This window comes from Lissotriton vulgaris, chromosome 5, assembly GCF_964263255.1.
Source record: "Lissotriton vulgaris chromosome 5, aLisVul1.2, whole genome shotgun sequence".
In the NCBI taxonomy this organism is placed as follows: Eukaryota; Metazoa; Chordata; class Amphibia; order Caudata; family Salamandridae; genus Lissotriton; species Lissotriton vulgaris.
In genome coordinates this window covers 327,563,262-327,590,522 of record NC_141693.1, presented here as the reverse complement: position 1 = coordinate 327,590,522, position 27,261 = coordinate 327,563,262, and the positions used below count along the sequence as shown (strand labels likewise).

At 47.9% G+C, this 27,261-nt stretch overlaps 1 protein-coding gene across 2 annotated transcripts in view; it reads right to left on the bottom strand.

Moving 5' to 3' along the window:
• TMCO4 (transmembrane and coiled-coil domains 4) overlaps positions 1-27,261 on the bottom strand; it is a 572,429-nt gene that overhangs the window by 378,359 nt on the left and 166,809 nt on the right. For both annotated transcript variants that reach the window (XM_086921564.1, XM_086921566.1), the window contains exons 3-5: positions 26,187-26,361; positions 17,787-17,814; positions 12,907-13,039 (exon numbers count right to left, since the gene is read on the bottom strand). In XM_086921564.1, the coding sequence (XP_086777690.1) occupies positions 12,907-13,039; positions 17,787-17,814; positions 26,187-26,361 (336 nt within the window). The remainder of the gene's footprint in view (positions 1-12,906; positions 13,040-17,786; positions 17,815-26,186; positions 26,362-27,261) is intronic.

Here is a 27,261-nt window from a genome sequence, read left to right as displayed (position 1 = left end):
CAGGTCTCTTAGGTGTCCGGAGATGTGGCTGTGACGTGGGACGTCGAGGATGAGTGTGGCTGAGGCGTTCTGGATGCGCTGGAGTCTCTTCTGGATCTTGGCGGTGGTTCCGGCGTAGAGTGCGTTGCCGTAGTCCAGTCGGCTGGTGACGAGGGCCTGGGTGACGGTCTTCCTGGTCTCTGTGGGGATCCACCAGAAGATCTTCCGAAGCATGCGCAGGATGTTGAAGCACGATGAGGAGACGGCGTTGACTTGCCTGGCCATGGAGAGGGAGGAGTCCAGGATGAAACCCAGGTTGCGTGCGTGGTCCGTCGGTTTGGGTGCGGTGCCCAGGGCGGGGGGCCACCAGGAGTCGTCCCAGGCGGAGGGCGAGGAGCCCAGGATGAGGACCTCCGTCTTATCTGAGTTCAGTTTCAGGCGGCTCGTCGTCATCCACTCGGCTACCTCTCTCATCCCTTCGTGCAGGTTGGCTCTGGCGGCGGCTGGGTCGTTGGTCAGGGAGAGGATCAGCTGGGTGTCGTCGGCGTAGGAGATTATGTTGAGGTTGTGTTGGCGTGCGATGGCCGCGAGGGGGCTCATGTAGACGTTGAAGAAAGTCGGGCTCAGTGAGGATCCTTGAGGGACGCCGCAGATGACTTCGGTGGCCTCTGACTTGTACGGTGGTAGGCGGACTCTTTGTGTTCTTCCGTCGAGAAAGGAGACGATCCATTCCAGCGCCTTCTCCTGGATTCCGACGTTGCTGAGGCGCTGCACTAGGGTGCGGTGGCAGACCGTGTCGAAAGCCGCGGAGAGGTCTAGGAGGATGAGGGCCGCTGTTTCTCCGTTGTCCATCAGGGCTCGGATGTCGTCAGTGGCGGCGATGAGGGCGGTCTCGGTGCTGTGGTTGGCACGGAATCGAGGAAGGCGGCCAGCTGTTTGTTGACGGTCTTCTCAATGACTTTGGCTGGGAACGGGAGGAGAGAGATGGGGCGGTAATTCTTGAGTTTGGTGGGGTCTGCCGTAGGTTTCTTGAGTAGAGCGCTGAGTTCAGCGTGCTTCCAGCTCTCGGGGAAGGTGGCGGTGTCGAATGAGGCGTTGATGATGTCCCGCTGGTGGGGTGCGATGACAGCGTCGGCTTTGTTGAAGACGTGGTGAGGGCAGGGGTCGGTCGGAGATCCGGAGTGGACGGAGTTCATTGTGTGGACGGTGTCTTCGGTGTTGACTGGGGTCCAGGCGCGGAGGGTGGTGGTGGGCGGCGTTGCTGCGGTCGTGGCGTGCGTCGGTTGGGTGCTGAAGCTGTGGTGTATGTCTGCGATCTTGTTGTGGAAGTAGGAGGCGAGGGAGTTGCAGAGGTCTTGCGATGGGGTGCTGTCGTTGTTTCCGGCGTTGGGGTTGGAGAGCTCTTTCACGATGTTGAAGAGTTCCTTGCAGTTGTGTGCGTTGTTGTCCAGTCGGTTCTTGAAAGCCGTTTTCTTGGCGATGCGGATCCGTTGGTGGTGTTTCCGGGTGGCGAGCTTGAGGGTGGTCCTGTTGTCAGACGTGGGTTCCTTTCTCCAGGCTTTCTCGAGGGCTCGGCAGTTCTTCTTGGAGCTCTTGAGTTCGTCGGTGAACCATGGGGCTCTCTTACTGCCGGGTCTGCTGGGCGGGATCCTCAGAGGGGCGAGTTCGTCTGCGCATTTGCTGATCCACTTTGAGAGGTTGACGGCGGCCTGGCTGGGGTTCGCTGAGCTGGTCGGGGGGTGCTGGCTCAGGGAAGCGGCGAGCTGGTCGGCTGTGATCTTGTTCCAGCATCTTCGGGCAACCTATTGCTGGTGGTGGTGGATCGTCGTTCTTCTGAAGGTGAAGTGGATGCATCTGTGATCCGTCCAGTGGAGTTCTGTGGCGTGGCTGAAGGCGATGTCTTTGCTGGATGAGAAGATGGCGTCGAGTGTGTGTCCGGCGAGGTGGGTGGGGGTGGACACCAGCTGCTTGAGTCCAAGGTTGGCGAGGTTGTCGAGCAGGGTGCTGGTGTTGCAGTCATTGTTGTTCTCCAGGTGGAAGTTGAAGTCCCCCAGGAGGATGTAGTCAGCGGAGGGGAGGGCGTGCGGGCTGACGAAGTCGGCGATGTCCTCGCTGAATTGAGTGCGTGGTCCCGGAGGTCGGTAGATCAGGGTGCCTCTGAGGGTGGTCTTCGGGTCGGTGTGGATCTGGAAATGCAGGTGTTCGGCGGAGGGTGGGGTGTTGTCGGTGCTGGTCGTGATGCGGATGGTGTTCTTGTGGATGATGGCGATGCCTCCTCCCACCTGGTTGGCGTTGCGGTCCCTCCGGGTGATCTTGTAACCTTCTGGGATGGCGATGGCGATGGCGATGTCGGGCGCTGAGGAGGCGTTCATCCAGGTCTCCGTGATGAAGGCAACGTCAGGGGCTGTGGTGTCGAGGAGGTTCCAGAGTTCGATGGCGTGTCTGTGGACGGAGCGGGTGTTGAGCAGGATGCACTTGAGGTGGTTGCTGCTGGTGTTCGGCATGGGAGGTGCTGGTGTCGGGCAGGTCCGGATGCAGGTGAACTTGCAGGCGTAGCAGCTGAAGGGTCCGTGGACGCGTCGTGGGGTGGCTCTGCAGCATCCCGGGGCTCGGCCGGTGTCGAGTGCGATGAGGGAGGCGGCGTTGTACGTCAGGCCGGTCGGTCGGGGTCCTTGTGGGCCAGGGGTCCTGGCACTGGGCGCGGTCCAGGCGCGGACGGGCGTAGACGGGCTTACCTTTGGCGCGCCTTCGGCGCACAATCGGCGCACCCGCTGCGCGTGACCGCTGCGCGTTCGCACGGTCGCCATATATGGCGAAGTGCGTGCGTGGGCGGAGCAGCTGGGAGGCGGGAGCGGGGAGGGAACAGAAGGAAAAAAGGGGCGGGTCAGCGGAGATGGCGGGAAGCGGGGAGCGGGGAGGGAAGACGGAGGGCGGGTAAAAACGGGCAATACGGCGGAAAACAACAGTTATGGCATACACAATTACATACAATTACAATTCCACAATAACAACTAGCAACAGTACAAACAGCACCAGGGGCACAGGGGGAAGAGCGCTAAGCACGGACCACGCCGCTCGAAGGAGGGGGCGTGGTCACGAAGCGGCAGTCGGGCAGCGAGGCACACTGGAGGGGGAGGCACACGCAGCAGCTGGTGGCCGTGCGGCGCGGGAGTGTCCTAGGGCTAGCTGAACATAATCTTAACAAAAGTTATTTACAAAAGTTTAAGCTTTTGCCATTAAAAATTACAATAACTTTTATTTAAGTATTAATTAATTAAAAACATTAAAAGACATTGTTATTTGTAATATCAATACATGTAAGTCACGTAAATACAACACATTGCATTACAAATGCTATCGGTGTCACATTTGCGAAAGTTATAACTATTGGCATTGTAAATGACAAAGCTAATAATTTAGCTATTTTCAAAACCAACACAAAAAAAAAATGATATTTACAAGACAAATAGCTCAAACTTTCCTAATGCGAGACCTATTGCATTTCCAATGCTTGTTTTACTTTTTGCCAACACGCTTCAGCACTGGTAATGAGCATTGCCAAACCAAATATATTGGCTAATGCCTTTCAAAGGCGAGACCTTTTGGCTTTGCCAATGGATATTTTTCAAGATCTCTTCCACCTCTTCTTTCTGTATTAGTACCTTTCCATCATGCCACTTATCCATCTATCCTACTCCTTGCTCTTTTGTCTCTGTTCAGCCCACATTTGACTATGTGTGCCTGACAAGATTTGAACTATGAGTGTCAGGAAAAAGGCTGGGGTAGCGGTTTGCCAGCTCTTGCGCAACAGTACCTCTTTGTTGCACAGCAGCACTCCGTTCTAAGGTGAAATCATGGGGATGAAGCAGAACGTTGTCAGTGTCGGACTGGCCTATACGGCAATTTAGGCAGTGCCTGATGGGTTTGTCTGACAGGTCTGGCGATTGGGCCAGTTTTTTTTTTTTAGAAGTTGTGGGCCCGTTTTATGGCAAGGTAAGGCGTTTTTTACAGTCGATTTCCCAGATATTAACACTTTTTAGCTATTGCTAATGGGGTCCGCTTTTATTTTGGTGCCCAAGCCTACTTAATGTCCCAGTCCAACCCTGAATGTCGTTACTTCTGTTATACATATGTGTAAGTTCCCAGCAATTCCCTTCAAACAGTGGCAGCTGGAAGCAATCATAGATACAGGGTTATCTTTTCAGGGTGCATGAACACTTAAAGGTTGCAGTGAAGAGGTTTTGGACATTACAACTGCTTACTATGTGTGAACTATTCCCTGTCTGAACAGAGCCTGCTAATACTGAACACAGGATAGGGTCCCAGTTTGAGATTGCTCCTCCCCTTTTCATATAGGTTTAAATGAACTGTTAGGAGGAGTTATTTTCTTAGGAGGTCAGGTGCACTGTGAAGACTACACATGAGATCACCTGTGAAGACTTTTTTTCCGAGACCTGGGCATCACTGGTTTTTGCCCAGTGTCTTTGATGGATACTGTTATTTAGCACTGATCTTCAAGGCCACAGGTACTTCGGCACTCAAACTCAATAGAAAAAGTACTTGATTTGTGCACTTGACTCGACAAAGCGCAGCACAGGCAAACAGTCTATGTTTGCTCTAGGACGTGGTCATTGTTTGGACCTCGGATTGCTGTTTGAATTGAGCTACTACACCAAAGAAAATCAACATCCAGCCGCAGTTATATAAATGATATGGATGGGTCGAATTTTTACACATGGAAAGCAAGGCAGATAACATACCGAAAAACAAGCTTTGTTAATAGATCGGTTTCACCTACATAATTAATAAATAGCTGTTTTCATTAATCATAGTCCGGGAGAAGGAGGGGAGAGGATTTGATGCAGCGGGCAGAGCTGCTGATTCGATAGCTGGGAATCCCGGTTTGAGTCTCCGTGGTGCCGTGCAACATACTGTCATTCTATGCAAATCACTTAAAAACTCCGGGTGATAAACTGTTATATAGAAATGCTGCAATAGTAAAAGGCAAAACTTTATGAAAATATAGTTCCACCAAAGCAGATGTTAACAGTATTTCAGCAGCGGGAAACTGATAAGAGAAGTGAGCATTGGTAAATACAGGATAATATGCTACAGCCAATAGAAACGGAGGAAATGTAAGTGGCACGCAAAGGAACCAATGAGAAACCAGGAAAGAGAGGAGGCAGGATGTAAGACCCATTTAAGTTTATATTAAAAACAACAGATTTCTCAAGCACAAAGCACTGTGCAGGCGAAACCTAACAAGGAGCAGCTGGTAACATCAAGGGTACAGGAAATAACCATACAGCACTCAGTAAAGTGCTACTAAACAAATAATTTTTGGCTCCATGGCCACTGCTATTGTACGGAGAAAGGTTTGGGAATCCTCAGTGGATTTTGCAAACTCACACGGCTGTATATAGAGTAGTCATTTTGCAAACTCCTAAGGTTGTATAGAATAGTCAGTGAAGGAGGCAGAGTAAGGCTTTACGGGTTATTGAGATAGCTGTGATACATCTGTCCTCAGCTGTATGCCTGCATGCCAAACATGAAGATGATGAAGCGAAAATTGACTGGTACTCTGGTGGTTTTAGCTCATGTTATCCATTCTGCATAACTTCAAACATGTCCAGTAATATCACTCACTTCTTACGCAATTCCAGCCGGAACACTGTTCTCTCTGGAAGCATTGTGCTGCCAGGAAGGTTGCAAGAAATACCACTAGAAACAATATTTCTGCCGGTTGTTCCCCAAAAGTTTGGGAGAAGTTCAAAATCTGCAGGAAAGTGGCCTCTGGTAAGGTTAATACAGGACTAGCCTTTTCTGCCAAATGTCTGCTCATGTTTGGCATTGTGGCAATGGCTTCTTTTTGGCCCTTCTCGAGTGTGGTCAAGAAAGGCAGGAAGAGGCAGACAGGCAACCAGCTTAGAAGTCTAAAATCACTGCAGATCAAGTTCCACTGTTCCTTGGTGGTAACTATGGAGGGAAAGCCCCAGGATACATTCTTTCAAAAGTCTACATAGTTAGTTACGTATGTCACTTAGTTAAATAAGGAGGTTGGCACAGCTGAAGGAATGCTGTAAAATGGCAGTTCTCTCATCTTACCAAAATTGAAGATCCCCTGCTCTCTTTAGAGTAGAGTGAACTGCTGGGACGTAAACAGAGGTCCCTTTGTTCTCTCCATTGATGGTAACCCTTGACCCAGTGGTCCTTCTGCCACAAGACCATTGTGTCATAGGCCCAGTCTATTGAGGACAGGACGACCCTGCTCATTTTCCCTGCCTGTGTTTACCATGCAGGGAGAAAACTGCCTGCACGTCCGGGAATTTTTGTTTAGAGAAAAGAAGCTTTCACTTTATGGAGTTTGTTTTTACTGAACAAAAAAAGTTGATGAGTGGTACTTTAAACATGGCGCCAGCTTGGCAAACCCTTCAATACAGTAAAGGGAGCCATAGCGGCGCGTCTATAACTAAGGCAATCTGTCCTCTGCCATGGTGATGGAGATTATGACCTTCGCCCCCAGGAGACCATCACCATGTCTAAATGGCCCCAAAAGCCTCTTTGTTGCTCTCTCCCAGGAAAAAACGTTAACAAAACTCAGCGAGTAAAGCAATCCTCCTGTATCTCTTTAAACAGCCTGCTCAAAGATGACCTGTTGACAAAAGTCACAGATTTAAAAACCATTGGAGACATCTATTTAAAACTTTTCTGCCTTAATTGGGGCCATCTCGTTTCAGGTTGGGGCAGGCTCTCGTTACACATTCAGGTATTATGAAAAGTTTTTTCTGGTAGTTTTCCTGCTCACCGGAAAAATATTTGCTGCCAATAGTGCAAACGCAGCCTTTAATACCTTTTCATCACGGTTCCACGTCTAGTCTTTTGTAGAACTTGAAGCTCAGAGGTTCTGACAGCTGTCCAGGCCACATAGGAATGATACATGTCTCTTAAACTGGACTAGTAAAAACACATTAGGCAACAAAGGCGCTATGACATGACAGAACAAAAGGGAACCCACTTCATAAATCAGAGGTTAAAGGAAACCACGTCACAGGACTCAAACTGCACCTTACTAATGAGGCTGAACTTGGAGGAGGCATGTCTGAGGTTACTTGTGTTGTTGCACTTAGGAAACAATGCCGAGCTATGGCGGAGTACAGGGCGATCTGGAAGCAGAAGGGTACAGTAAGGGTACCTCTGCCTGGCACAGTAAGGGTGCCTGAGCCAAGGACCAGGAGCCGAAGGAGGTTCCGGGAAACCGCGACGGCGCCCCGTTAGTCCTTCGGGCGGTCGGGGGACCTGAACCGACCGGATGTGTGCCACACCGTTCCGCCCTGACAGGGGGGCGGGAGTATAACGAAATGGTAATGTGCTGCACCGTCAGAGCATCGACTCGCTGTGCAAGATGGCTCCTTAGGCATGCGGGACAGCGAGGGGCTGCCTGCTTTGGATCGCCCGTAGGATGACCCACCATAACGTCATACCTGTATTGTATGAAATAAACCTGCAGCAGTTCTTTCCAACAAATATGTCTCCTGAGTTTCCTTTGGGTGGGAATTGTAAGTGTGTATTGTACAAGCGGGGGAGCGTATGGCGGTGTGGGCACTATGCCGCTGACCGCGTGACCCGCAGGGGAACATGGGCGGGGCAGCGCTTTAGTCCCACCCGGCTAGCGAGCCTACCTATCGGCGCCCCTCCCTGCGTCCACCTCTCACGGGTCAAAGGGGAGGGCTCACCTGGGGGTGGAGGGGCGCCCCGCTACCTATACCGCAGCAGCCATAGCTCGGCCTCTCTCCTTTCTGGATTCTCCCGCGGCTCTGCTCTGTTCCCACCTTGAACCCTGACCCAGCAGCTAGAGCGGCAGTGCGAAGTTTTAGAATGTTGTAATGGTCTGGTTTTGTGTTGCAGGCGGAGTTACAGGGCGATCTGGAAGCAGACGGGGACAGTAAGGGTACCTCTGAGGCAGAAGGGTACAGTACGGGTACCTCTGCCTGGCACAGTAAGGGTGCCTGAGCCAAGGACCAGGAGCCGAAGGAGGTTCCGGGAAACCGCGACGGCGCCCCGTAAGTCCTTCGGGCGGTCGGGGGGCCTGAACCGACCGGGGGTGTGCCACACCGCTCCGCCCTGACAGGTGGGGCGGGAGTATAATGAAATGGTAATGTGCTGCACCGTCAGAGCATCGACTCGCCGTGCAAGATGGCTCCTTAGGCATGCCGGACAGCGAGGGGCTGCCTGCTTTGGATCGCCCGTAAGATGACCCACCATAACGTCATACCTGTGTTGTATGAAATAAACCTGCAGCAGTTCTTTCCCACAAATATGTCTCCTGAGTTTCCTTTGGGTGGGAATTGTAAGTGTGTATTGTACAAGCGGGGGGAGCGTATGGCGGTGTGGGCACTAAGGTTTTTCTGGTAGTTTTCCTGCTCACCGGAGAAATGTTTGCTGCCAATAGTGCACACGCAGCCTTTAATACCTTTTCATCACGGTTCCACGTCTAGTCTTTTGTAGAACATGCAGCTCAGAGGTTCGGACAGCTGTCCAGGCCACATATGAATGATACATGTCTCTTAAACTGGACTAGTAAAAACACATTAGGCAACAAAGGCGCTATGACATGACAGAACAAAAGGGAACCCACTTCATAAATCAGAGCTTAAAGGAAACCACGTCACAGGACTCAAACTGCACCTTACTACCGAGGCTGAACTTGGAGGAGGCATGTCTGAGGTTACTTGTGTTGTTGCACTTAGGAAACAATGCCAAGTAGTTCCGGTTGAACAGTCCCTTTTGAGACAATTACAAGACTAATTTGCATATGAACGATACGTGTCTGATGTAGCACAATAACCAAAAAATACGATGCAGTAGGCGGCAGCACAAAAGTAATTATCAGTAGCTGATATTATCTCAAGCATTCCACCTAAATATTCTTTCCTCAGAGACACTTCTTCACACACCAAGCAAATTATGAACCATCACTATCACCGCGCCTCCTGCACTATGAGATCTCCTCACAGACAATCAGGGAGGAGAAAACCTAGTCAATAAATAGATGTGCCAATCACATTGTTTGTTCTCCAGTGACAAAGTAATGCATCAGTCATGTAAATCATGGGAAAAATCAGGAAGAGGACAGATGGGTTTCCTTAATCATATATGTATGTTTTTTCAGACTGCAGAGCCAGTTCTGGAAGAATTTACTGGATTTTGTCAGACGATGTGGCTACGCTGGTCACCGCTTACATGAGGTTTAATCATAGTTTCAAAATCAATTTCCTGTGCACGCAGTCCCTTTTTCTTCTACAAAGTGCCCTCTGTCCAGCGCCTGATAAGATTAGAGCAATCGCATGCTTAATAATCGTCATCTTATAATTCATTCATATATTCATCCATGTCATGTATGTCACAGCCAGCCTTAGGGTCATTTGAACTGGGACCAGTGTCAAAAGCGATCTGTGTACATTGGGATGGAAAATAGAGTCCGGGAAATAAAAATAAATAACCTTGCAGAATAATGCCAATACAAACTAAATTAAATGTGTAGTTCCCTATTGCCAACCAAACTAGCATATATATACTTCGTAAGGCCCAAGTACAATCCTTGACCAAAATATGAAGGTGACCCTCCATTTTGAGAAGAAGCAGATTTAAAAACAAATTGGAAATAGTGAAATGAATTGTAAGCTTTGCAAGGAAAGGCACAGATTTCACACTGCATGCTCCCCTCCATTTTTCGAAACCTTCTGGCCAATTAAATAGTATTTAATAAAAACCCTTTGAGCCATAAATCTCAAATCTGCCTAAACGTTGTCAAGCTAGGATGATTTGTCGACTATCCCCTCTCTGATTTCTGCACCAATTGGAGTAAGCATCATTGACCCACCTGAGCCAAATAACAATTATCATGATATTATATTTGTTTTTAGATTGCCACTCATAGTGCACGTCTTCCATTCGTATGTACTGTTGGTAAAGAACAGGTATCAATGTGATTCTACTCAATTTACTGACTGCAAGGACGCTGTGTCTGAAAAGTTTTGCCGGAATTCAAACTTGTGACGGCAGATCATCAAAAGAGTTAGAGGCGAGCGTCACACTCACCAAGCCGTCTTGTCGGCCACACAGGACAGTAGAATCCCAGGCTAAGATCACTACAGACATCTTTGTAGCAGTATTTACTGTCGTTTTATAGAGGGAACCTAACTGTATGCATGTATATATGGATGTGTGTATGTATGTCCAAGGTATGTTATTTCTACAGAGCGAACTAAGGCAGTAAAGTGCAGTACATGCGGATCTTCAGGAAGAGGAGATGAATTGATGAAGACTGGTAATATCAAGGTGTCTTAAGAAGATTACATAGGGACGGTTTGTAAGTATGCAGGGACAGGCCTCAGATCCCAGCATTAATGACCATATCCAGAATAAGCAGTGGATACTTTTCATTCCTGAGTTATAGTCGACCTTCCACATCAAATGTTAGTTTCAAAGCACTCCTAATTACAAGTGCATGACATCCCACAACAGAAAGGATTATGTTAAATGTGCATGAGAAATGAGCATCACAGGGATTTAGACCTTGATGTATAAAACACTTTTGTAGTCGCAAACCCTGTGTTTGCAGAGTTACGGGGTTAGTGGTCACGAAAATGTGTTTTGAAATGTACTAAACCATTTGGGGAGTCTGCAAAGATTGGCAAAAGGGGGAGGGGTCAGCTTTTCACTTAAGAGCAGAGCAGAGGAGGAGTGGTGTGCCCACTCCTGAGTGCGCTATGACAGTTTGGTCCTGTCTCTGGCCAGCCATGCACACTTTTCCCTTCTCCATGCAGGCTGCTATGCACCATGCATGGAGAACATGCCCACTCAATAAGCCCCTGGCTGGGCACCGTCCCGACCAATCACAACGCTGCTTGCAGCGTTGTGATTAACTCAAGGGAGGGAGCCTGGGTGCCTGCTTCCTGATCTTGTCGAAGGCAGGAGAGCAGAAGCAGAGAAGATGCGGGACCCGGCCAATTATTATTATATATATTTTTTTTTGTTAATCCCCGCATGACCTCTCCCACAAACCCCCGTCCCCGCGCGACAGCCCCCACCTGCAAGCTATGCTGGCCACGACAGAGTATATAAGAGGCATTCCCTCTCAACTTGAAATTCGCAATGACATGTATCAATAGTCTGTGACTGAATTTGCAGACGCAAACCACTAATGAAATACCAACAACCGAGTTGGGGTGATAATTGATTCACTAAAGGGAAGGTACGATGGTCGAGGGAACCACTGGTTGTTTAACCTGATGTGTTTCCAAATACGAAACATATTTTTAAAGAAGCATCTGTCTCTTTAGTGGACATGAGCTGCTTTAAAAAAAGGCTGTTTGGAAAAGCAAATGCAGGGACAGAGAGGCCTGCTGTCCCTCGCAGGCCACCATCCATGCATTTACAGAAAATAACAGGGGATCTTAAATAATAAAAAATACTAATTAATATTTAATACAGTAATATACTTGGCAAAAATGTAATATATTACAATAAATAATAATATAACATAAGAATGGAGTATATAATATATACTCAATAAGAGATACTCAGGCATGTCGTTTTGCAATCTTGGACAAATTGCAATAAAATGCCTGTGCACAGAAGTTGCACTGCCAATCGTATTCCAGTTCACAGTTCAATCAGCGAGCAATTTGCAAATCCTGCTGTGTGGACAGGGATTAGTGCCTGTCCAAAGGAAAAGAAGAAGCAACAGGCATATTACAATATCCAAAATATTAAGGACTTCACAGCTATCACCTTACCCTGTAGTCCCAACCTTCAGTCGCCACTTAAACCAGCCTCTTCAAAATCAATTTAACAATGAATAACTTTTATAAATAGTTTTAGATTCTGTGGGGCCAGCTGACCAGGGACATAAATATTCAGTTTCCATCCTGTACAGCTGTAGAAATTTGCATGCAAACTTGAAACACATTTCTCAGCACAAAAAAGAGCTGCAGAAAGAGAAGGACCCCTCCCATCTCACCAGGGCACTGATGTGGTGGCCTGGAAGTTGGGAACTATGGGTATATGGGAAGTGACCTGGACACTATGGCAGGAAAGCTATTTATCTAACACAGCGGGGCAACATATGCATGGAGACATTTACCTGGGCATAGAAAGGGCAACACAGACAAGGGAAGTTTAACACGGCATAGAGAGCCTTATAACAGATGTAGAGAGGTGTCCCTTGCATTGTGACTGATAATCAGATTAAAGAGAGGAAAATTAGCATATGAAATGTACATGAAAGAAGGAGAACTGGTTATGGAGGCAGTGAACAGAATATACACAGATAAATCCTGGCATATAGACCGGTGGAGAAGATGTGTTCAATGAATATAGTTACCGATCCTGCATGATAGCTTACTGGATCATGAAAATGAAAGACATGAAATTAGGTATGTGAAAACCAACATTACAGATTACAAAAAAAGCATGATTCAATTAAACTTTTTTGGCCTACATTTGTTTATTTTCATTAAGAATTAATAGCTGAATGTAGCAAATAATGCAGTGCATCTAAAGAACTATTTGTCAGTTGATGGAGAGCTTGTCTCAATAGTAATGTTTAACCCCCTGAGGCAGAGGGCGCACCTTGGCAACGCCCCAACATTTCCAAAAAACATAGGTTTATGAGGGAAGTACAATGTCAGAGTGTAAGATTCAAACTTTGCACTTAGTTTTGTTCGTCCTTAGACATTCCACCAGATGTAGGAGAAAAAGGTAGAAAAAGAGAAAGCAATGGGAAAGAAGGGTCAGGCAATGTGACCCAAAAGGAATGGGGTAGGAGACTCTTACCAATTAAAGAATTATTGTGGTGGGTATTCTAATGAAAAGTATACAGCCATAACTTAAGAAGGAGAGATCCTCCTCCATTGTAGATCTTACTCTGATGGTTGCTCCTTGCTCTCCTTCAGGCTCTCTGACAACGATTCTTCAAAGACCTCCAAAGCATCCTCAGAAACACACAGCAGCCTTGTGATGTGAGTGATCAACACCCGGGCACGGGCATCATAGTACCCTGCAATAGGAAGGAGGAAAAGGTGCCATATGAGAAGAGCAGAGATTATATTGCAAAACAGGGTCAGCTTTAGGCTAGTGCAATGGGTGCGGTCACACCCGGCACTGAGCTCAAGGAGGTTGGGGTGGGGATGGGGGTGGGGGTGGGGGGGGGGTAGAAATATGTAAGGATTTAAAAGCACCTGCGGCAGAGTTCATCGTGTTTTTAACAGTTTTCAACGACAATAAAAATGTCAAGATAACTAGAGATTAATGATCCTGCTGGAGAGAGAGTTTTGTCTAGTGGCACTTTTCACTCATCATAAAGTAGCAGAGAGAGTTAAAATGCCTGCTGCAAAAAATGTGTGCCCTGTGATCACAGAACTGTATTTTATGTGGATAGCTCAGTGGGTTACTCCTTTTGTCACAGAAATACTTGAATTACTTACAGTTCATGAATTACAATCCAAATACAGCACAGTGCCCTATGAACTGTCATCAAGGAGCTGCATGCTGCCTGCATGGTATAGCTAGAATGTTGTGTTTTTTTCACAGTCTTTCTGCATACAAATCGGCTAAAAAGCGTTTGTTTGGGTAGAATACATGCTTATTAGTAAAGCCATACCATACCACTGTAATACGTTTAACCTCTTAAGCGCTGCTGACGGCCAACGGTCGTCACGAGCGCTACCTCCCCAGTGCTGCGCACGACCATTGGACTCAGCACTAGTTCCAATGGACAGCGCAGAACTGGGGAGGGATATTTGCGAAGCAGCTAAGGTGTTAAAATCCTCTGTTTGTGTTTCCCCAAAACAAACAATCTTAAAATATACTGCGTACTAGTATGGATGACGTGATTTCTACATGTTGTAATCCAAATTGTTTTATGCAACATTTCCTATAGGCAAATTTACACACGTATGATTGTCTGTTTATATATAATTTGTGTGATCTAAAGTGCTCTAACACCTTAAACAGGTATTTGTAGAGGTATAAAACAAATGAAATGCATGTGCGCGAGTAGCTATGAAAACATGAGAGACAATATTGGAGGATGGACGTGAAGGAATCTGTAGAAAAGGAGTTCATGGGGAGGGAGCGAAAAAATACTTTTTGTCGCAGTGGACAACACTAAAGCGGTCCCTGCTGCAAAGAAGCTTCATATGAAACTGAACCAGAACCTTTGTCCAAAACCTCTTTGAGCGGGACTTCCTGTTCCAACCACATGTAAAGAAAAAAAAAGAGCCAAGCCAAAGCACTCACTAAAAGCAGCCAATCAGGAAGCAAAAGGAAGCCAAACCTACAGCAGGAATAAAAAATTAAAAAAAAACTCCAAGACAGCACTACTCACTGGAAGCAATTCACAGAGGGGGTCAAGTCGACTTTGGTCCTGTTATGACCTGGTAAGGGCAAAAATTCTACCTCAAACATGCCATACCTCTCAGGTACTCAACATCACCCAACATGTGCCTCAAAACTATACCTCCACAGTCCAGCTCAAACATCTCAACTAATTCACACCCACCTCTGCAACCCATGCTCAAACAACCCACACAATCTCAACCTTAACATCACTTTCCCCACCACAGTCATTTTCAGATCAACTTGGAACAGGAAACCTTTATGACAACCATCCACGAGCTTGTTCAAACCTACACTGTCACCTTCCATCTACACACTACAAGGCAACTTTATCACCCTGGTCAATACCTCCTATTCGGATGCGACTGACAAACCCCTGCTCTCCCTGCAATGCACCTTTTGAATCACAGTTCAAAAACAGGTTACAGTAAACATGTGCTAATTTAAAGCCAATAAATCTCTATCCTGGTATACACAAGAACTCACATAGAACAAATATACAATCAGAAAGCACATGAAGAAATAGGATCGATTTCAGCTTGTGGAAAGCTTCGAAATCTTGAAGAACCTATGTGCATTTTACAGGAAGCCCTTCCCAGAAACCAAGGATGCAAACTAGGCTACAAACATCATTGCAAAAGCCAAAATAAAGCAGAGAAAGCTTCAAAGCAATGAAGCACTGTATGAGTTGCAATGCTGACCCTTCCATCAATTATTCAAAGCAGAAAGGCATCACCATCAATAATTTCTTCTAAGAGAATATCAAACAAATTATACAGTTCATTGATTGCTCAGAAGTCTCAACCATCTGTTCAACAGTACCACTTCAGAACAGACTGAAGTGGGATTACTTTGTTCCACCATCCACGGAGGACAGCTTAAGCATTCTCAACTCATTAAAATCAGAAGAAGGCAAAATCGCCCCAGTACAAATAGTGAAGGTCATATCAGGCTGCACCTATAAATCATTTCTTATCATCATCTTTTATCCCAGGCTACTTTCTTCTCCGGCTCTTTAATGATCACAAAAATCCCTCCCTCCTGAATCAGCTTAACGTACTCCAACAGCTAGCTATATCAAACTCCCAATCTTTGTGCTCTTTCTCTTCTCGCCCAGCTGGATCTCTCTACAATCTGAGATGCTACTGACCTCAGAATTCTACTCATCAACTTTTCTTCACGAATGGGCTGCCATAATGGGCCATTGAGTACTGGTGGTCTCAATGAGACTGAGGCTGATACAGCTCATATATCTGTTTAAAAGAGAGGGAGATACCCCTACGCCTAACTAAGGTATGGGGTATACATATAAGCCAAAAAAACAAAAGTCCTTATACCTTAATACACAAGAGGACAAATACCTCAGGGTGAGGTATTTGTCCTCTTGTATATTAAGGTATAGAGACTTTTGATTTTAATAGCTCATATATCCACACAGGGTAGTCCATAGCCCCACAAGACTAAGCAGAAAGAAGCAAGGTTCGGACCCACATTAATTGAGATATAAGTCAGAAATGAGAACTTTCTTTCATATGATATGGGTTGCCCAATAGAGTAGAAATATTCAAACAAAATATCTGATATTTTATGCCTGGTCGTGGGTAAACAGATTGTGCCAGGGCCTAAACTGGGATTGCTGGGCTTGATGAATGAATGTAGATGCAGAAGACACTTCAGACTAATCGGTAGTTATGGCTTGATCATCGCCAAAAGAGCCTTCGCATGACCCTGGAGACCAGCACGAGCACCATCTTTGGCTGAGTGGTCTCGGGTGATGTATTACTGCGCCAAGGGAGAGCTGTTTGTGTACAAGTCAAGGGGATGCCTGGGGAAACATAAAAAAAGTCTGGGGAAACTGGATTAGTTACCATGTAAATGCAATTTAATGACACTTAGGTAATTATTGTAAACCATACATGAATGCCAAATTTAATTTAGAGGAGTTGTTCGATGTTGTAGTTTTAATCTTCCTATTTTCGACACTGGTATCTGGGAATAATACATTAAGAAAATCAACAGTGTTATAAAAAAAAATGGGCTTCAACTACACTTTTCCTAAGTGGTTCACAACCTACTTGAAGAAGAGATCCCTTCTCCTCCAGATGAGCACCTCGAGATCAGACTGGATCTATGTGACCTGCAGGGTCCCAAAGAATCCATCCAACCTCTACCCCAAACCCCTGTCAGTCCTAGCTAAAAAAATATTAAGATGCAACTGTATGTGGATACTTCCAAACTCCATTAAACAAATAATATCTGGAAAGAACATCAACTTCTTAACAACTGTCTGGCCACAATCCAAACCAAGAAGTCTCAAGTGCAGTTAATGCTCAATCCTCTGTTGACAGAATTTGTGAAAATCATCACCACTAGCACAACCGGTCCACTGTGCCAGTGTACAAAGATGTAACATCAACACCACTTCCATCTCACAAAAGGACATATAATAAAATGACACAAACCGACAGGCACCAATGAAGCATGTTCCGGAAAGTGAAAGCTTCTCTCCCTGAAGAGGACTTCAGAATTGCAGTTGAATCTGTGATCCTCGACAGAGCAGCACCCAACCTCACTATCGTCACAGAATTATATCAGACCCCTGAAGTGTACCCTTTATGCCACTGACAGACCTATAAAGAATCTCAGGAAATTTGACAGAATTCGACCCGCCTTCAAAGTAATCCACTGGGACGCACCACTAATAGCCTTTAAGTCTGTTGCATCAGCTACAAAGCAGTACACATGCACCCCACCATAACAGGTATACAAGAATAAGAACTTTCCGTGAGCTATGTAACATTTGTAGCAGCAGCTTATCATACTTGAGATAAAAAATACAAGTTGAAGAATATAACATGCCTGTGTTTTTGTGATACGGTCTGTGGATCTGTGACACCACCCACACTCAGATCTGTCAAGCTCCCTCACTCCTGCTCTTTAGGAAAGAACTGAAGATCCCCCATTTCAAGCAACACCTGTCCAACTTATTCCACTCAGATGTGGGATCCCAGGCAACAGTCTTTCTCGCCACTCTGCTTGAGTCTCCAACCATTACCCATTTATTTTGTGTTGCTATCGTCTATCCCATCATCATACAACAATCTATTACATTATAGTATGAGATACATTAATCCCCTGTACATACATTTTACATGCATACATGCCACCAGCGAGGAGTACCTGAATCTTAGCACCCTGCTGCTACTGTTGGCACCAGAAGAAGGCACCCATGCATCGTCAGAGCCCAGAGAAAGAACGTTAAGACTTGTTGATATGTGAAGTTACATTAAGTGATTTTAATACTGTAGATTATTACAAATGTGCTACATTGTGACATATAAAGGGAAATCGGGATAGAAATAGTCGCACAGGACAGAAATCCTAGACAAAATGAAAGACTGACTCACCATCTCGCAGCGAAAAGGTGACAAGATCCTGAAAGAGAAAAGAAAAATCAATAATTGTAGGCAGAATACAGATCCATAAATTACAGATTCAGAATGAAAAGACCCACAGATACAATGGAGTGTAAAGTGACCAATGTGAGAGTTTACTACTATAAAGCGAGAGACCATGGATATGGTTCAGCAGATGGTAAGGAAGCAGTATCCATTATGGTCAGTCAAGGCCTACGTCTCCTAATATCTTACATTCAAGTATTTCAGAAAACAATGTCAACTTCAAACCATATTTCTCATCAGTGATGGTAGATGTGACTGGCGTCTGCATTAAAACCAAGAGTCCCAGCTCTACCCTGCTACAGACAATCAGGACCTACCGCCATGAAAGATTTAGCCACAGGCTGGAGACTAAGGACCCCACCGCTGGGGCGTGGTCCACATCTGACCTCTAATTAACTAAACCCATTAGACATGAACAGAAGGATAGTTTATTCATGTTGATTATCCTCATGGTACAGAAATTAAATAACTGTCAAATTAATGCCAATTGGATGGTGGGTTTAGGAATCAAGCTTAAGAAGAGGCTACCAAAGAAGCTATGTTGTCCTGTGCTCCATCAGCAGCATCATTGCCGTAAAGGCATGGTCAGACCATTGATCACTCAGCTGAAGAACACTCTGCTTCTAAAATGTATCCAGACTGTAAATACCTGCCTGAGGGTACAAACAACAATCCAGGGGGGCGTGGCCTGGAGCCGAAGATGGTGGACGCGTAGTTCTAGAGCTCCGTCCATAGCCCGAAAACACTAGCAATATATCCTGCAGCCCCATACAGCAACCCACCTGATTTCTACACCGGAAGCCCCCGGGGGGGTGCTGGAAGCAGCGGAACGGTGTCTTTCCACTCGGCCAACAGCACATGAGCGCTACGTCACCGGACCTTGCAGCGGCCTTCGGGACGAAGTGAAGCCCCGGGCGCGATTAGGTGGCCTGCCCGGCTCGCACTGCACCATCAGCGCGGTCCAAACGGGGCCCCCGAACAGAAGTATTTGTGGTCTCCAGCGGAGGCACCGGAGCGCGTACAACCACTCTTGCATGTCCGTGGCCCTGCTGACTGCCTTCCAACACTGCGCCCTCTCCGGCTGCCCTGCTGTGAGACCCGCGAGACACGCTGGAACCTTTCCGGAGCGGATTGCCTGCTCACCCTTCTGCATTGCGGCGTCTGCCCCCGGCAGCACTGGTTGGGACTACAGGTACAGTGCTGCCGCTCACTAAATCATCGGACCGGAGAGCCCGACTCCGACCGAACTTTTCTGAGTACACCGGAGCTGTGGTGTATTGTCTCTCACCGGCGCCATTTTGCCAGCACAGCCGGGCAGTGCCCTCGGATCCGGGACTGCGGCGCCCTGAATGTGAAACGGGGCCTTAGATCGAGGTGTTGCTTCCCTCAGACCGAACATTCTGCAGTGTGGGACATACCCCCGAGAGCCCGAGGAACTACACCGGCCCATTGAGCAGAAGTACGACGTGTGCGTTGCCGCCTGGCCGTATACTCCCAGCATAGAGGCCCATCGCGCTCCTGATCAGGATTCCACGTCGCGACTGACAACACCTGGGGCCACACGGTCTCTATTCATCTACTCCCTGGAAGCAGGGGTCACGACTGCCTGCTGGCCCCAGTGGACATACAGGTTCCCCAACTGCAGTGCAGCGCGCATAGACCCTATATAAGCTCTGCCCTCTTTGACCACTACACCCTGTATCCCCGGTGGCCGCGGACTACGTTTTGGTTGGTCTCTGGAGTAAGCAACGGCGCCCGGAGGTGCCCATTACAGCGCCACCCTGCACACGAGATCCATGGGCAAGCACAGGGGCAGGACCCATGACCAGGGAGCCGCAATGGACACGCAGTCCACGGGCTCTGAGGACCCACTGGCCTCCTCCAATGTGGACATCATCCCACCGACCGGAAGGGGCTCCCAGGATGCAAAGTTGGACCTCATCCTAAATGAGATACGCGCGACGCGTGAAGCCCTGGAATCACGAATAGACAATATGGCGACGGGACTATCACTATTGAGGGCTGACCATAACAAGCTGGCAGAACGGGTAGCGGAACAAAAGATCACACTGAATGACCTTGTGCCACAACAGACGGAACATTCCACGAAGTTGGAGGGTGTGGAGAAACAACTTAAACAACTGTGGGCTAGAGTGGACGATGCTGAAGGGCGGGCCCGTCGCAACAACGTCCGCATCCTAGGCATTCCGGAAAGAAGCGAGGGGAGGAACCCTACCCAGTTTGTGGAGGACTGGCTACGGCAGTTAGTGGGCCAGGAAGACCTCACTGCCCTCTATAGTGTGGAGCGGGCACACAGGATGCCGCCACGGCCCCCCAAACCTGGGGCACCCCCTCGTCCTCTGATCGCACGCCTCCTTCACTACAAGGATCGTGACACTGTCCTGCGGGCAGCCAGGGAGAAGGCTCCGATACGTTTTGAGGACAAGAACATCTCGGTCTACCCTGATTTCACTCCTACTGTGCAGCGTGCCAGGTCCACCTTCATGAGTGTAAAACGCAAACTAAGAGACAGAAACATGAAATATGCACTCCTGTTCCCTGCACGGCTCAAAATTCTACACGACAACAGATCCCACTTCTTTGATTCGCCAGAAGAGGCAGAAGAATGGATGGAAGTCACCCTAACACCGCCGGCCTCACAGGACCCGTTTGAAGATCGCCAGGGCGGAAACCACGGGAACCCTCCGGCTCAACAGGACAAAGACCCCAGCCCGGGACAACACTCTTCCCTTGGTGTACCAGCGCAGCCGCACCCTTCTAGTGCCCTCACGGACGGACACCCATCTTCATCACGGCGGCAACGGCTAACGGAGGAGGCCCTGGCCGCACATGACGCGGAAGCAGCTGAAGACAGGCACACTATTACCACTGACACCCATACTGAGGTGTCTGGATCGGTTGACAGCTTGCCGCTCTTCCCGAAGGTCACAGCCCAGATGGCGGAGGAGTTCTGAACTGCTGCAAGTATGCTCCCCTCCGGGTGGTAACGTATGATTGTCTCCCCCCACTTGTATGGTAAGCGGTGGGTTGCATGGGGGGCCTATTCAAGGGTGGGCTATTGAACTAATGCAGGCCGTAGAGAGAGACTACTGACAGAGGCCTGTCGCCCCCGGAATGCATACAAACTTAACTGACTTGTGCCCACGTTGGGCACCATGGTTTGGATCTCGGGCACGTTTGCCTGGGGACCCTTTTGTTCAGGGAATTCAGGGTTGCAAGACACTCTCATCCTTTCGTGGAATCGGACTACCATGGGTACCCGGGTTTTTCACCTGGCTGCATCTCATAGATGGAAATGGGGCCGCTTAATAAATACCAAATGTGCACTTGGAACGTGCGTGGCATGGGGGCAGTTCATAAACGCCATAGGATATTAGCCCAACTTAACCGCAGGGGGACACAGATTGCTTGCCTACAAGAGACGCATTTGAACGCTGCTGAGAATATGAAACTCCGCAAGAAATGGAGGGGACAGCTCTTTGCTACCTCCTATTCTGCGTTCTCCAGGGGGGCGGCGATCTGGTTCCGCGGCTCTGTTCCCTTCCAGATGCTGGAACACAGAATCGATAAAGAGGGGCGATATGTATTTGTACGGGGACTGCTGGACGGGGAGGCTCTTGTAATTGGGTGTGTGTACTCGCCGAACTCGAATCAGGCGGAGTTCTTGTTGACAGTGAACGGGGTACTTGCAGACTGGGCGGATCATCACTTGTTGATTGGGGGGGATTTTAATGCTGTACTTGATGTTGCTTTGGATAGGTCACATCCCCCTTTGCAGGCAGCTGAGAGTAAAAAACAGGCGGAGGCTCTGGCGAGATGGTCCGAGGGCTGGGATCTAGCAGATGTGTGGCGTAGCGCACATCCACGAGACAGGGAATATACCTTTTTTTCACCGCCCCACCAGCTCCACACCAGAATCGACCACATTTTCTGTTCCCGTTCCCTAGCGGCTTCCATAGTCCAGACCCAACACATGGGGAAAACTCTGTCTGATCACAGTCCTGTAGAACTCACCTGGCAGTGGGGTAGACGTCTGACCCCCATTCCAACTTGGAGACTATCTCCAGATCTACTTGAGGACTCTGTATTTCGGGCCTCCCTGTCTGACACTATAGTTACATACTTTTCCACAAATACTAACACAGCCAGCTCCCGGCTAGTAGAGTGGGACGCCTTTAAAGTTTGCCTGAGGGGGGCGGCAATGGCTGCTGGGACGGGTAGGAAACGTGAGGTAATTGCCCAATTGAAGGAAGTGGAGAACTCACTTGCGCCCTTAGAGAATGAGGCAGCTGGCACCAATGCACCCTTCACACCACTGCAGGAGGCTCACATTAGACATGCGGAACTACTGGAAGACCTGAGGCTCCTAGACTACAAAGAGTACACGAACAGGCAGCATACACAGGCGGATAGGGCCGGCCCCCTGCTAGCCCGCATTCTACGTGACTCCCCAATTCATCATCCCATCCTGAATATTATGGATCAGGCGGGCAACCCAACTAACACCCAACTCGGGATTAATACGGCGTTCAGGGACTACTACATAACACTTTACAGTCCCCCGCAGCCCCTCTCCGAGGATGCATTCGAGACCTTCATGAGGGACCTGACTCTACCTCAACTCACTGAGAGACAGGCCAAAGACCTGAAGCGCACCATTACGATCGCTGAAATTAGGCAGGCGATAAGAGCTCTCCCCAAGGGCAAAACCCCTGGTACGGATGGCCTACCGGCCGACTTTTATGCGACCTTCATAGACCTCCTGGCACCGCGCTTGCACACTATTTATATTGAGGCCTTACGGACGTCGTCCCTTCCACAGTCATCAATGCAGGCTTTGATCACATCCCTATTAAAGCCTGCCAAGGAAGGGCTGCAAATGGCAGATTATAGGCCACTTTCCCTCCTCAATACTGACTCCAAGATATTGAGCAAGGTGCTGGCAGCGAGGCTTGTGCAATACGTACCGCAACTGATCCACCCGGATCAATGTGGTTTTATTCCGGGTCGTAACACGGCCATGAACCTTAGGCGTTTAGCACAACTGATGCTCGGAGGCGGAGGGGACGTGCACTCAGAGGGCTGCATATCTCTGGACTTGAAACAAGCGTTTGACTCCCTTAGGTGGGACTTTATGTTCGCCACCCTGTCCAAATTCGGGATACCCTCTGAATTCCTTGCCTGGGTCAGATTGCTGTATACCGTCCCCACGGCTAGAGTACGCACCTCTGGACTTATATCGGCTCCTATAGCCATAGCAAGGGGCACCAGGCAGGGCTGCCCGCTATCCCCCCTCCTTTTTGTCCTTGCCCTTGAGCCTATGCTCTGTCGGCTTCGGTCGATGGCTCCCCACTATGGAATACGTAGACACGGGACTGCACATATTGTATCTGCTTACGCAGATGATATTATATTGTATCTCCGAGACCTGAGGGGAGACCTGAGCTCTGTTTCCCAGGTCTTCGAGGACTTTAGGGCGATCTCTGGTCTGACCATAAGCGAATCCAAGTCCTATGGCTACACGTTTGCGGCAACAGGCTTGACTACTCCCTTACTCTTCGCCCCTCATGCATTCCAGATGGCGGAAACCACTTTTAGATACTTGGGGATGCAAATCTATAGGGAGTCTGACCTGATGATTGACGGAAACCTTGGGAGGGCCGTCAGAGCACTGAAATCACAGATTCAATTCTGGTTGACACTTCCACTTTCCATACCCGGCAGAGTAGCGATATCAAAGATGGTGATGCTTCCCCGTCTTCTCTATCATTTCACCAACTTACCATACCTGATCCCAGCAGCGACATTTAAGACCCTTGACACTCTACTTACAGAGCTCGTATGGGGGCACGGCCGCAGACGTATAAGTCTGTCTAAGTTACAACTCCCCTCTGGCGCCGGTGGTATGGGCCTGCCGGATTTTAGAGCTTACAACTATGCGTGTCAGCTTCAATGGCTGGCTTACTGGGTGGCTGGCCGCAATCTCCAGGAGATCGGCATGTCGGAGGAGGACTACGGTAGGGGGAGATTACACACACTACTCCTGCCCAATTCGGACATGCCGAGAGATGCCCCACCACTTCTTAGACTAGCGGTCCTTTACTGGAGGAAGGCTCTGAAATACGCTTCGCCTAAGTCATCCTATGCCCCCACTATCCCACTTCTGGGCATTCCATTGGGCACAGGAGCTCTCACGACGACCGCACTAACCACATGGCATAACGCGGGAGTATCGCATGTGGGCGACCTGTTTGCAGACGGCCACTTGTTGTCCTTTGAAGACTTCAGAACCACACAAGGCATACCTGGGGGCTCATTCCTCCTGTACGCCGGTCTTCGCAATTATATCACACATACATGGTCACCTGAGGGACAGGAACCTGACACAAACCCCCTCACTAGGATGCACTATCTAATGGGATCGGGTGCACATCTGACGAGATGGCTTACTGCTGGCATCAGAGAAGGGAGGACATTCCCTCTCTCGTTTCTCAGGGAGACATGGGAGGAGGATATTGGTAGGCCCCTGAGAGGCAAAGAGTGGGACCGAATACTGCAATTTCCCAGAAAGGTAGCCAGGAACCCCAAGTTCAAATTCATTCAATTAATGCTGTTACATAGGGCCTACCTGACCCCGCACCGCATACATACGATGTTTCCTGATGCGAAAAGCAATTGCCCCCGCTGTGACACTGAAGATGCATCACTGATACACATGATGTGGCAATGCCCCAAGTTAGGGTACTACTGGACCTCGGTCCATGCATCACTTGAGAGCGCTGGGGCCCTGTCCCGATCTCCTACATTAGAAGGCACGTTGTTGGGGCTGGGGCCCTCCCAGCGCAGCAGGACAGTGGCGTCACGCTTTGCAGATCTGGTCCTCTTATTAGCGAAACGAGCTATCACGATGAGGTGGAAGTCACCTAAACCACCCAACCCTGAATTATGGAAGGCAGAGGTAGTGCGCTGGGGCAGGGCAGAGGGAGTAGCACTGCAGCGCGAAGAATACAGAGGACTACGGAAAAGGCCGATCTCACTGGACTGGTTTGTCACGTTGGGGGAGTTTGAAACGGGAGATGGTGGGGAAGAAGGGGATAACAGTGACGCACCGAATGCGGAATGAAAATGTCCGGAGCCGGAATTTCATCTCATACACTGTCACCGGCTGTGATGCATGATTATGGGTTGAGGAACATCCAATCACTGGCTTGCTGCCCCGCACCGTCTAAGTGTACTGAAGAAGAGGCTACATGTTATAATACTAAGGGTGACCCAGATAAATGTTCGTTCTATTCACTTCATTAGAGAGCTGCAAAGAGAGTGTCGGGAGGGTTGTTCGAGGGTGGTGGGAGGGTTTATGAAAACAGGGGTTTGTTTAACTGCGACAGTTCTGATCGCCACAAAATGTAAAATCGAAATGACAAAGCAACATATTTGTTTTAAGCAGACATATGCATGGTTTACCTTGATGTACTGAACCTGAAATGTGTGTAACTGCTTCCCATACTATGCTAATAAACAGATTTTCAAAAAAAACAACAATCCAGCAATAGGATGAGAAACTGTTGGTCTGCAACATCTGGGCGCAATCTTTCATCTAACATAAGCATCAAGCAATGTTTGGTGATCCCTTCTAGTTTGGTCAGCAGCAAATAAATCAACCAACATTCAACATACAGTCCAGCCTCTATAAAGGAGTAAACACTGGCTAGAGAGATCATTTTGGGAGTTGGCGTATCTGGTGTACACGTCTGATCTAGCTCTTTTGCAGTTAGATCTTCATGATATTTGGAGTGGCAGCCCTCTTCAGCCTCTGCTTTCACATGTCTTGATTAATATACTCGGCTATTTATTTGTAAACATGCTTTTTTACTTTTGCAATATAAGCATTAAAAATTGTAGTGTTCAATGCATGGCTATGTTGAAATGCTGCATTAGCGCCCTACTAGGTTTGAATTATGTTAGCTGCTTCACGCTTTGTGTGCGTGATCTGCTATTTCCACAAGCTCTCAGGCTTGCTCTGGCAGCGACAGCGCAACAACCTTCAGTTGCCCAGTCTGCCCAAACCAAAGGCAGGATGGACACACAAACTACACAATAACTAAGGCCATTCCAGAATACTACTATAGGAAAACAGTTCGTGAAATCAGTCTGGACTTCTGGAATAGACCGTTGGGTAGGGTGCTCCTTTTGTGTCATCTCACTGTGTAAAACATCAAAGTTAAACCAAGACTGTCTTATATACTTTAGCTCAATCAAGTTTCATACGCCACACCCGACAGAGATCCTCTGTGATTCTCAGGAAGGGGTCAGAGAGCGAAGTACCTGAGTGATGAGGGCAGGGTTCACTTTCATGGCTGACTCTTCAAGTAGCATCTTGGTGAAGGTGTCAGTACCCTCTCCTCCCAATCCACTAGCAAATGCCTCCATGGCCGGAAGTACAGAATCCGATAACGCCAACCACATCACCAAGTCCTCAAGAAACTCTGTACAGAAGGATCTGAAGTACAAACAAACATGAGACCGTTATTTTCTGTGAAGCCTCTGTAATCTGCCAACTCCAACTAACAACAGCTCTGAAAAAGTAATTAGTGGTCCAGTAAATAGCAAGTTCTGTGGTTTTAAACCTATTTCCCATTGATACAGCCCTGGTCCAAACAAGCTGCCAAGGGCTATCAAGATACTGAATGCGATATCTTGAGGTTGGGAGAGGCTGGTAGACAACAATGTTTTTAAACAATATTACATAACTTGACAAGCTTCGCTACCACAATTTGTGGCCTTAACCACAACGGATTCCTTTGTCCACCCTTAAATCAGGACGTTTAGAGAACGGGTAGACATTGAGGTTTAGAACAATGTTCAAAGTTCATCTCTGGGTTCCTTTCAGTCTCTTTATAACAACATAGTATGGCGAGACGCATGCATGGATTACATCAATCCTGCATATTTGCTTATTTTTGGACACTTTTTTAAACTTTTGTTTTTATACACAAACAACAGCATAGTACAAAGACAGCAGTCATCAGTAAACACAGTATGATAACAATCGAGATGTGACCCAGAGCTTTGGTAGTTTCAAGTTCAGCATAATCTATAAGAACTGTGCAAAATATCACAAGGTAAGCACAATAAACTGAAGGGATTCTACCACTTCCCCCCATATACTTTTAGATTTTGCAGGGCAGCCCTGCTTCTTGGAGACTGATTCTTCTGCTACAGACCATTGATCTATGCCCCTGTGCCATTCTGTCATCGTAGGGGCCTCAGCGGCAGGCTGTGCCTCTTTTTCCTACTAAGTATCCAATTGCGAGTAGGAACGTATCACCCATATTCACATCCCAATTAGCTTCTATCCATTAAATATTAACATTGAGACTTTGCTCCTCAGGGATGCCAA